This window comes from Ranitomeya variabilis, chromosome 5 (genome assembly GCF_051348905.1).
Source record: "Ranitomeya variabilis isolate aRanVar5 chromosome 5, aRanVar5.hap1, whole genome shotgun sequence".
Classification (NCBI taxonomy): domain Eukaryota; kingdom Metazoa; phylum Chordata; class Amphibia; order Anura; family Dendrobatidae; genus Ranitomeya; species Ranitomeya variabilis.
Window position 1 is genome coordinate 219,823,143 of NC_135236.1, and position 12,066 is coordinate 219,835,208.

At 41.6% G+C, this 12,066-nt stretch overlaps 1 protein-coding gene across 8 annotated transcripts in view; it reads left to right on the forward strand.

Annotated features, from left to right (window-relative positions):
- TCF12 (transcription factor 12) overlaps positions 1-12,066 on the forward strand; it is a 358,827-nt gene that overhangs the window by 114,072 nt on the left and 232,689 nt on the right. For all 8 annotated transcript variants that reach the window (XM_077263810.1, XM_077263806.1, XM_077263808.1 and 5 more), the window contains exon 5: positions 11,786-11,888. In XM_077263810.1, coding sequence (XP_077119925.1) covers positions 11,786-11,888 — 103 coding nt within the window. The remainder of the gene's footprint in view (positions 1-11,785; positions 11,889-12,066) is intronic.

The following is a 12,066-nucleotide window of genomic DNA, read 5'->3' on the forward strand; positions in this document are numbered from 1 at the left end:
CCACATTGCTTTAGTTCTTGTGAAGCACCTGAAGGGTTAATAAACTTCTTGAATGTGGTTTTGCGCGCCTTGAGGGGTGCAGTTTTTAGAATGGTGGCACTTTTGAGTCTGTTCTGTTATGTTAACCCCCAAACTCACTTCAAATGTGCGGAGGTCCCTAAAAAAAAATGGTTTTGTAAATTTTGTTGGAAAAATAAGGAATCGCTGGTCAACTTCTTAAACCCTTATAACGTCCTAACAAAAACAAATATTGTTTCCAAAATTCTGCTCATGTAAAGGTGATGTGGAAAATATTAAGTATTTTGTGTGACACGACTCGCTGATTTAAGGGCACAAAAATTAAAAGTTTGAAAATTGCTAAATTTTCAAAATTTGACATTTCTGTTTTTTTTTCATAAATAAACAAGAGTTATATTGAATAAATTTTTCCACTAACATGAAGTACACTATGTCGCGAAAAACAGTCTCAGAATCAGTGGAATCCGTTGAAGCGTTCCAGAGCTATAACCTTATAAAGTGACAGTGGTCAGAATTGTAAAAATTAGCTTGGTCACTAAGGAGTTAGGCTACGTTCACATTTGCGTTGTGCGCCGCAGCGTCGGCGCCGCAACGCACAACGCAAATAAAAACGCAGCAAAACGCATGCAGAACGCTGCGTTTTGCGCCGCATGCGTCGTTTTTTTCATTGAATTTGGACGCAGCAAAAATGCAACTTGCTGCGTCCTCTGCGCACCGACGCGGGCGCCGCAGCGACGCATGCGGCGCAAAACGCAAGTGCGCCGCATGTCCATGCGCCCCCATGTTAAATATAGGGGCGCATGACGCATGCGGCGCCGCTGCGGCGCCCGACGCTGCGGCGAGGACCGCAAATGTGAACGTAGCCTAAAAGAAGAATTCGGCGCAAATTAAAAACTGGCTTAATCTACCAAAAACTAGACAAAAAAAGGCGCTAACTGTGATCGGCCTCAGGGAGTTCGAAGTCGTATTACACGGATAAAAATTCACCCTGGTTACAAACACTCTCCCCTCCGGTGGCTACACACCAAAACTCAACTTTCTGTTGCAGGCCAATGGCCATACGATTTGTGAAACAATATCATGCTGCAATTGCCCATTACAGTGGGTGGAATTTTGGCTGCGTTGCCACTGTTTAGGCACATCGGGGCTCTCCAAAAGCGACATGGCGTCCGATCTCCATTCCAGCCAATTCTGCGTTGAAAAAGTAAAACAGTGCTCCTTCCCTTCCGAGCTCTCCTGTGCGCCCAAACAAGGGTTTACCCTAACATATGGGGTATCAGCGTACTCAGGACAAATTGCACAACAATTTTTGGGGTCCAATTTCTCTTGTTACCCTTGGGGGAAAAAAATTTGGTGGCTAAAAAACCCTTTTTGTGGGAAAATTTTTTTTTTTATTTTCACGGCTCTGCGTTATAAACTGTAGTGAAACACTTGGGGGTTCAAAGCTCTCACAACACATCTAGATAAGTTCCTTGGGGGGTCTAGTTTTTAATATGGGGTCACTTGTTGGGGGTTTCTACTGTTTAGGTTCATTAGGGGCTCTGTAAACGCAATGTGACGCCTGCAGACCATTCCATCTAAGTCTGCATTCCAAACGGCGCTCCTTCCCTTCCGAGCTCTGCCATGCGCCCAAACGGTGGTTCCCCCCACATATGGGGTATCAGCGTATTCAGGACAATTTGGACAACAACTCTTGGGGTCCAATTTCTTCTGTTACCCTTGGGAAAATACAAAACTGGGGGCTAACAAATACTTTGTGAAAAAAAAAAAAAGAGAATTTTTATTTTCACGGTTCTGCGTTATAAACTGTAGTGAAACACTTGGGGGTTCAAAGCTCTCACAACACATCTAGATAAGTTCCTTAGGGGGTCTACTTTCCAAAATGGTGTCACTTGTGGGGGGTTTCAATGTTTAGGCACATCAGGGGCTCTCCAAACGCAACATGGCATCCCATCTCAATTCCAGTCAATTTTGCATTGATAAGTCAAAAGGCGCTCCTTCCCTTCCGAGCTCTCCCATGCGCCCAAACAGTGGTTTACCCCCACATATGGGGTATCCGCATACTCAGGACAAATTGTACAGCAACTTTTGGGGCCCACTTTCTCCTGTTACCCTTGGTAGAAGAAAACAAATTGGAGCTGAAGTAAATTTTTTGTGAAAAAAAGTTAAATGTTCATTTTTATTTAAACATTCCAAAAATTCCTGTGAAAGACCTGAAGGGTTAGTAAACTTTTTGAATGTGGTTTTGAGCACCTTGAGGGGTGCAGTTTTTAGAATGGTGTCACACTTGGGTATTTTCTATCATATAGACCCCTCAAAATGACTTCAAATGTGATGTGGTCCCTAAAATAAAAAATGGTGTTGTAAAAACGAGAAATTGCTGATCAACTTTTAACCCTTATAACTCCCTAACGAAAAAAAAATGTGGTTCCAAAATTGTGCTGATGTAAAGTAGACATGTGGGAAATGTTACTTATTAAGTATGTGACATATCTCAGTGATTTAAGGGCATAAAAATTCAAAGTTGGAAAATTGCAAAATTTTCAACATTTTCGCCAAATTTCCATTTTTTTTCACAAATAAACGCAGGTAATATCAAAGAAAATTTACCACTATCATGAAGTACAATATGTCACGAGAAAACAGTGTCAGAATCATTAGGATCCGTTGAAGCGTTCCAGAGTTATAACCTCATGTAGGGACAGTGGTCAGAATTGTAAAAATTGGCCCGGTCATTAACATGCAAACCACCCTTGGGGGTAAAGGGGTTAAACGTAAACTTCTACTGAACAGAGGCAATGATTGGTTAAGCACACTTGTTGTTTTCCATCTAATTCTCAAAGTGGAAGACTCTTAGGAGACACCAGCTTTATTCCCAGAAGAGTGTTTTCTTTCATGTTAGTTTTTTTTTTTTTGTATAGTTTCCTGAGCACTTTTATTTCATTTTTGACCGTTAGCAGTTTTGAGCTATCAGTTTGTTTTGTATTGCAAAGTATAGAGCATCTTCAGAGTAGAAAACACTTGAAGAATGGTCCGCTCACTTTTTTTAACCACTTGGCAGTGATTGGATATGTGAAGCAGTTAACACACTCAAAAGTCTGAACATAAGAATAGCAGTTTTTTTTAATTAGAAATTCATGTGTTTATTATTTTGAACAATTTACCGTATATACTCGAGTATAAGCCGAGAATTTCAGCCCATTTTTTTAGGCTGAAATTTCCCCTCTCGGCTTATACTTGAGTCATACCCAGGGGTTGGCAGGGAGGGGGAGCAGCAGCTGTGTAATGATACTCACCTGCTCCTTGCGCGGTGTTCTTGGTTCCCCGGCGTCGGCAGCTTCTTCCTGTAGTGAGCGGTCACAAGGTACCGCTCATTACAGCAATGAATATGTACCCGACTCCACTCCCATTGGGGTGGAGCCGCATATTCATTACTGTAATGAGCGGTACCATGTGACCGCTCACTACAGGAAGAAGCTGCCGGCGCCGGGGAGCAGATGTGAAGGGACAGCGCCAGGAGCAGGTGAGTATGACGGGGGCAGTGCGCGATATTCACCTGCTCCCCGTTCTACTGTTGGCTTCGCTGCTTCTTCCCCGTCCTTTGCACTGACGCTCAGGTCAGAGGGCGCGATGACGCGAATAGTGTGCGCCGCCCTCTATCTGAACAGTCAGTGCAGAGGATGGGGAAGACACAGAGGCGGTCGGCGCTAAAACGGGGAGCCGGTGAATATAGCAAGCACCGGGGGCCTGAGAGGGGAGTATGTAATTTTTCATTTTTTTAATCGCAGCAACAGCATATGGGGCAAATATCTGTATGGAGCATCTTATGGGGCCATGTGCAGCATTATATCGGGCAAATATCTGTATGGAGCATCTTATTGGGCCATGTGCAGCATTATATGGGGCAAATATCTGTATGGGGCCATGTGCAGCATTAAATGGGGCAAATATCTGTATGGAGCATCTTATGGGGCCATGTGCAGCATTATATGGGACAAATATCTGTATGGAGCATCTTATGGGGCCATGTGCCGCATTATATGGGGCAAATATCTGTTTGGACATTTTATGGGGCCATAATCCGCATTTGTGGAGCATTGAACAGGGCAAATGTGTCTATGGAGCATCTCATGGGGCCATAATCAGCATTTGCGCAGCATTGTATGGGACAACTGTCTGTATGGAGAATCTTATGGGGTCATAATCAACATTTGTGCAGCATTATATGGGGCATATTTTAATATGGAGCATCTTATGGAGCCCAGCATAAACTGTTTGGAGCATTATATGGGGCGTATTTTGTATGGAGCATCTTATCGGGCCATCATGAACTGTATGGAGCATTATATGGGTCTCCTGATTCAATATGGATATTCAGAAACACTTAAAAATAGATACCAATAAAAGTTAAATTAATTGAGACATCAGTAGTTTATTTTTGAAATTTACCAGTAGCTGCTGCATTTTCCACCCTAGGCTTATACTTGAGTCATTAAGTTTTCCCAGTTTTTTTGTGGCAAAATTAGGGGTCTCGGCTTATACTCTGGTCAGCTTATACTCGAGTATATACGGTAGTTGGTGCTCTTTCATGTGGATTACACTGCTTAAATGCCTTGAAAAGACGTGTGCGGGTACCATTAGGGCTCTTTCGCAGAATTTTCACTTTAAATATTGCAGAGACGTCATGGAACCATCGCAATGAATAATGTGCCTTCTCACTTTTCCTTTATTTTGGGGACCAATTGTCCATCCAAAAAACAAACAAACAGAGACATGTAATAGTTTGATACTCGTTGTGGGTCAAACTCATGAATGTAGTCTTGGAAAAAAATTAATACCACGTGGATGTCATGCGTTTCCTGTCTATATTTTGCAGTTTAATTGGTTTTTAGAAATTAGCTTTTTATTTTTTTCATATTTGAAAAATGGATGCACCACATAGATTTGGCGATGCATATGCATTCATTTATAATGTGGTGCTTTGTATCTGGTTCCCCAAGTTTTATTTAGTTCATGTTTTGTGTAAAATGGATTATGTTCTGTTACCTTTTACTTTAGCATGCACCTACTGACGTTTATTAGAGTTTATTGGTATTGTGGAGATCAGCATCATAGACAGAGAGGTCACTGTGCATGTAACAGTCTGAATATGCTTTGCGGACATTTTTGAACCGGACAACAGTCTAAGCTGCATAGTAATCCATGACTGGTCATGTTCACCTGGTGTAAAGCATGACTAGCCAGTCAGTCATGGATTAACACATTGCTTTGTCTGACTGCTTGCAGTAGACTTTCTAATAAGTTGGGCATTAGGCAAAAGTCTAAGCTCATTTTTGGCCAAGAGTAAAGTGTACCGTAATTTATTTTTAAACACTGTTAAAATTTCAGGATTTTGTAATTTCCTATATTAGGACTAAAAAGCAAATAAACCAATAAATGAACACTTAACATACCCTCAGGCTATGTGCACACGTTCAGGATTTTTAGCTTTTTTTTTTAGTGTTTTTTCGGCCGTTTTCCAACCAAAAAACGATAAAAAAAAAAAAAAAACTTACATAAGCACCCCATTCTGCATTTTTTGTGCACATGCTGCGTTTTTTCCTGCGGCGGAATCGCATTCCGGAAAAAAACGCAGCATGTTCATTCTTTGTGCATTGAATGCATTGATCCGCTTACTTCCTGCATGGGGCTATGCCCACCATGCGGAAAGTAAGCAGATCGTGTGCGGTTGGTACCAAGGGTGGAGGAGAGGAGACTCTCCTCCAGGCCCTGGGAACCATATACCTGTTAAAAAATTTTAAAAAAATCGTGATATTCTCACCTTCTGGCGTCCTCCGCAGCGTTCCCGCTCGCAATGCTTTCGTTCGCGATGCTCCCGTTCCCAGTAGTGCCTTACGACAATGACCTGTGATGACGTAGTGGTTTTGCGTTTTCGTGTTGGCGCCGTACACCTCAAATTGCCGTATGTGGACACATCCGCATACAACGCATTTCCCTGCGTACCCAATGTTAAAGATAGGTACGCAGGGAAACGCTGAACGCAGCCGGCAGTAGGCGGAGCTTCACAGAGGAAGCAAGGAGGAAGTACGCTGCCATCCGCAGCGCACAGGAACGCAAGTCTGAAACCAGCCTAAAGCACTGAGGTTCTGATGTTTTGGGGATGTGAGCTATAAAGGGACAGGAAACTTGGTCAAAGATGACGGAAAGATGAATGCAGCATGTTATCAGCAAATACTGGAGGCAAATTTGCACTCATCAGCCCAGAAGCTGCGCCTGGGACGTACTTGAACATTCCAACATAACGATCCAAAACACAAGGCCAAGTCGACCTGTCATTGGCTGCAGCAGAACAAAGTGAAGGTTCTGGAGTGGCCATCTCAGTCTCCTTACCTCATTATCATTGAGCCACGCTGGGGAGATCTCAAGCGTGCAGTTCATGCTAGATAGCCCAGGAATTTACAGGAACTGGAGGCTTTTTGCCAAGTAGAGTGGGCAGCTTTACCATCAGCTTTTCCTCGTTCCATCGCTGCGCGCTGCTCTGTCTTCCGTCCTCTGGCTGTGACTGTTCAGGTCAGAGGGCGCGATGATACGATTAGTGTGCGCGCCACCCTCTGCCTGAACAGTCAGTGCAGAGGATGGAAGACAGAGCAGCGCGCAGCGATGGAACGAGGAAGGTGACTATCGCAAATGCCGGGGGCCTGAGCGAAGAGAGGTGAGTATGTGATTTTTTTTATTTTAATCGCAGCAACAGCAAATGGGGCAAATGTGTGGAGCATCTTATGGGGCCACAATGTATGGAGCATCGTATGGGGCCATAATGTGTGGAGCATCTCATGGGGCTATAATGTGTGGAGCATCTCATGGGGGCCACAATGTATGGAGCATCTCATGGGGCCTCAATGTATGGAGCATCTCATGGGGCCATAATGTGTGGAGCATCTCATGGGGCCCCTAATGTGTGGAGCATCGTATGGGGCCATAATGTGTGGAGCATCTCATGTGGCCATAATGTGTGGAGCATCTCATGGGGCCATAATGTGTGGAGCATCTCATGGGGCCATAATGTGTGGAGCATCTTATGGGGCCATAATGTGTGGAGCATCTCATGAGGCCATAATGTGTGGAGCATCTTATGGGGCCATAATGTGTGGAGCATCTTATGGGGCCATAATGTGTGGAGCATCTTATGGGGCCATAATGTGTGGAGCATCTTATGGGGCCATAATGTGTGGAGCATCTTATGGGGCCATAATGTGTGGAGCATCTTATGGGGCCATAATGTGTGGAGCATCTTATGGGGCCATAATGTGTGGAGCATCTTATGGGGCCATCAACCTTTATGCAGCATTGTATGGGGCAAATATTTCTATGGAGCATCTTATGGGGCCATTATTAACCTTTGTGCAGCATTATATGGGGTATATTTTAATATGGAGCATCTTATGGGACCCATCATAAACTTTATGGAGCATTATATGGGGCTCCTGATTCAATATGGATATTCAAAAACACTTAACCTACTGATGTCTCAATTAATTTTACTTTTATTGGTATCTATTTGTATTTTTGACATTTACCGGTAGCTGCTGCATTTCCCACCCTAGGCTTATACTCGAGTCAATAAGTTTTCGCATTTTTTTGTGGCAAAATTAGGGGGGTCGGCTTATACTCGGGTCGGCTTATACTCGAGTATATACGGTATGTATGTGTATACAGCTCTGGCAAAAATTAAGAGACCACTGCAAAATGTTGAGTTTGTCTGATTCTTTACATTTTACCTAAAAATATACCTATAAAGAAAATTGTTCATTTATTCTATAAACTTCTGGCAACGTGTCTCCGAATTGAAGCAATAAATTTTTTATTTTTTTACTGAAAAGGAGAAATGGTAAAAATGAAGAAGAAAAAAAAAAACCGCAGTGCTTTTCAGACCTCAAATAATGCAAAGAAAACAAGTTCATAATCATTTAGAAACAGCAATACTAATGTTTTAACTTAGGAAGAGTTCAGAAATCAATATTTTGTGGAATAACCTTGATTTTTAATCACATCTTTCATGCGTTTCGGCATGCTTTCCACCAGTCTTTCACACTGCTTCCGGCGTAAAAATTTAAGCAGTTCTTTTTTGATGGCTTGTGACTATCCACCATCCTCTTGATTACATTCCAGATGTTTTCAATGGGGTTCAGGTCCAGAGATTGGGCTGCCCATGACCAGGTTTCGATGTGGTGGTCTCTTACTTTTTGCCAGAGATGAACGTATGTGGGCTGTGCAATATACTACGTGGGCTGGGCAATATACTACGTGGGCTGGGCAATATACTACGTGGGCTGTGCAATATACTACGTGGGCTGTGCAATATACTACGTGGGCTGTGCAATATACTACGTGGCTGGACAATATACTACGTGGGCTGTGCAATATACTACGTGGGCTGTGCTATATACTACGTGGACATGCATATTCTAGAATACCTGATGCGTTAGAATTGGGCAACCATCTAGTGTGTGTGTGTGTGTGTGTGTGTGTGTGTGTGTGTGTGTGTGTGTATATATATATACATATATATATATATATATATATATATATATATATATATATATATATATATATATATATATATATATATATATATATATATATATATACATATACATATACATACAGGTCCTTCTCAAAAAATTAGCATATAGTGTTAAATTTCATTATTTACCATAATGTAATGATTACAATTAAACTTTCATATATTATAGATTCATTATCCACCAACTGAAATTTGTCAGGTCTTTTATTGTTTTAATACTGATGATTTTGGCATACAACTCCTGATAACCCAAAAAACCTGTCTCAATAAATTAGCATATTTCACCCGACCAATCAAATAAAAGTGTTTTTTAATACCAAACAAAAAAACCATCAAATAATAATGTTCAGTTATGCACTCAATACTTGGTCGGGAATCCTTTGGCAGAAATGACTGCTTCAATGCGGCGTGGCATGGAGGCAATCAGCCTGTGACACTGCTGAGATGTTATGGAGGCCCAGGATGCTTCAATAGCGGCCTTAAGCTCATCCAGAGTGTTGGGTCTTGCGTCTCTCAACTTTCTCTTCACAATATCCCACAGATTCTCTATGGGGTTCAGGTCAGGAGAGTTGGCAGGCCAATTGAGCACAGTAATACCATGGTCAGTAAACCATTTACCAGTGGTTTTGGCACTGTGAGCAGGTGCCAGGTCGTGCTGAAAAATGAAATCTTCATCTCCATAAAGCATTTAAGCCGATGGAAGCATGAAGTGCTCCAAAATCTCCTGATAGCTAGCTGCATTGACCCTGCCCTTGATGAAACACAGTGGACCAACACCAGCAGCTGACATGGCACCCCACACCATCACTGACTGTGGGTACTTGACACTGGACTTCAGGCATTTTGGCATTTCCTTCTCCCCAGTCTTCCTCCAGACTCTGGCACCTTGATTTCCGAATGACATGCAAAATTTGCTTTCATCAGAAAAAAGTACTTGGGACCACTTAGCAACAGTCCAGTGCTGCTTCTCTGTAGCCCAGGTCAGGCGCTTCTGCCGCTGTTTATGGTTCAAAAGTGGCTTTACCTGGGGAATGCGGCACCTGTAGCCCATTTCCTGCACACGCCTGTGCACGGTGGCTCTGGATGTTTCCACACCAGACTCAGTCCACTGCTTCCTCAGGTTCCCCAAGGTCTGGAATCGGTCCTTCTCCACAATCTTCCTCAGGGTCCGGTCACCTCTTCTCATTGTACAGCGTTTTCTGCCACATTGTTTCCTTCCAACAGACTTACTATTGAGGTGCCTTGATACAGCACTCTGGGAACAGCCTATTTGTTGAGAAATTTCTTTCTGGGTCTTACCCTCTTGCTTGAGGGTGTCAATGATGGCCTTCTTGACATCTGTCAGGTCGCTAGTCTTACCCATGATGGGGGTTTTGAGTAATGAACCAGGCAGGGAGTTTTTAAAAGCCTCGGGTATCTTTTGCATGTGTTTAGAGTTAATTAGTTGATTCAGAAGATTAGGGTAATAGGTCATTTAGAGAACCTTTTCTTGATATGCTAATTTATTGAGACAGGTTTTTTGGGTTATCAGGAGTTGTATGCCAAAATCATCAGTATTAAAACAATAAAAGACCTGACAAATTTCAGTTGGTGGATAATGAATCTATAATATATGAAAGTTTAATTGTAATCATTACATTATGGTAAATAATGAAATTTAACACTATATGCTAATTTTTTGAGAAGGACCTGTGTATGTGTATATATATATATATATATATATATATATATATATATATATATATATATATATATATATATATATATATATATATAGTGTGTATGTATGTATAATATATATTGTATATACTCGAGTATAAGCCGAGAATTTCAGCCCACTTTTTTAGGCTGAAATTGCCCCTCTCGGCTTATACTCGAGACATACCCAGGGGTCGACAGGGGAGGTGGAGCAGCAGCTGTGTAATCATACTCACCTGCTCCTGGCGCAGTCCCTGGACCCCACTCCACTCCTATAGGAGTGGAGCCGCATATTCATTACTGTAATGAGCGGTACCATGTGACCGCTCACTACAGGAAGAAGATGCCGGGGAACTAGGGACCGCGCCAGGAGTCTTCCTTCAACCTTAATAACTATGTATGTTATATGGGGCAAATGTCTGTATGGAGCATCTTATGTGGCCATAATCCGCATTTATGCAGCATTATATGTGGCATATTTTAATATGGAGCATCTTATGGGGCTCATCAAACTTTATGGAGCATTATATGGGGCTCCTGATTCAATATGAATATTCAAAAACACTTAACCTACTGATGTCTCAATTAATTTTACTTTTATTGGTATTTATTTGTATTTTTGACATTTACCGGTAGCTGCTGCATTTTCCACCCTAGGCTTATACTCGAGTCATTAAGTTTACCCAGTTTTTTTGTGGCAAAATTAGGGGTCTCGGCTTATATTCGGGTTGGCTTATACTCGAGTATATACGGTATATATCATATTTCATGTATTTTACATGGGGATAATTGTATTGTGCAATTATCTATTTTTGTATGCTGCTTAATGGCATTAGGATATAAAAATGAAAAGTTGTTAGGTCTATGGTCTTAAGCGGGGTTTCCACCTGTCCGGAAATTCCAAGGCAGTTTGTTTTTATGGCTAAAAAAAACTTATACCAATTATTTTGACTGTAATTGTCAGCATTTTTCAGTGAATGCAACTGATGTCTTCATATCAGAATTATGAGCTGTAGACATGGATCACTTATAATCACAGTGATTTACTATGGGTTTCCAATGTACCTGCGAAAAATATTGTCTGTCCGTGATTTTTTTGATAAGCTCTCCAGGGAAAAAAATAAGAATGTCATGTTGGCAACCCTGGTTATAGGTCTGGAAATTGGTGTGACTTATTTAGAAATGTATTTATGGAAACTCCGCCACAGTGATGAAATTATTCACTTGGTATGACATTTGACACTGGTAGATAAAGTGAATGTCATAATACTGTATATTCTTATATTTGTAATGCATATTACCAGGAACATTAAACACCCCAGTTCATTCCTTAAAACAAATGATCAATTGGAAGTATTTCAATGCATATAAACATTAGATATGCATTTGTCTGTGTGTGTGTATCTGCCAATATACAGTACAGTGTCATCACACTCAGCAAGACTGTCACATAATCTGCTTAATACTTTTCTTGCTCTTCCCTAGGGTTTTACAGACAGTCCTCATTACAGTGAACACTTGAATGACAGTCGATTAGGGCCCCATGAAGGATTGTCCCCGACACCTTTTATGAACTCCAATCTGATGGGTAAGTAGGTAATTCTTGTGGGCAGCCCCTAAAAGCCTCTTTTCTTTTGAAGACCTCTTATTTGACACTTACTGTCTGGTGCAAAATATTTCAGAAAGCCAAACCTGTTGCTTTGTTTTCCTGCACACCTCTCTGCAGCGGGATATGCATTTACATACACCTGATAGGTGAAGACTTA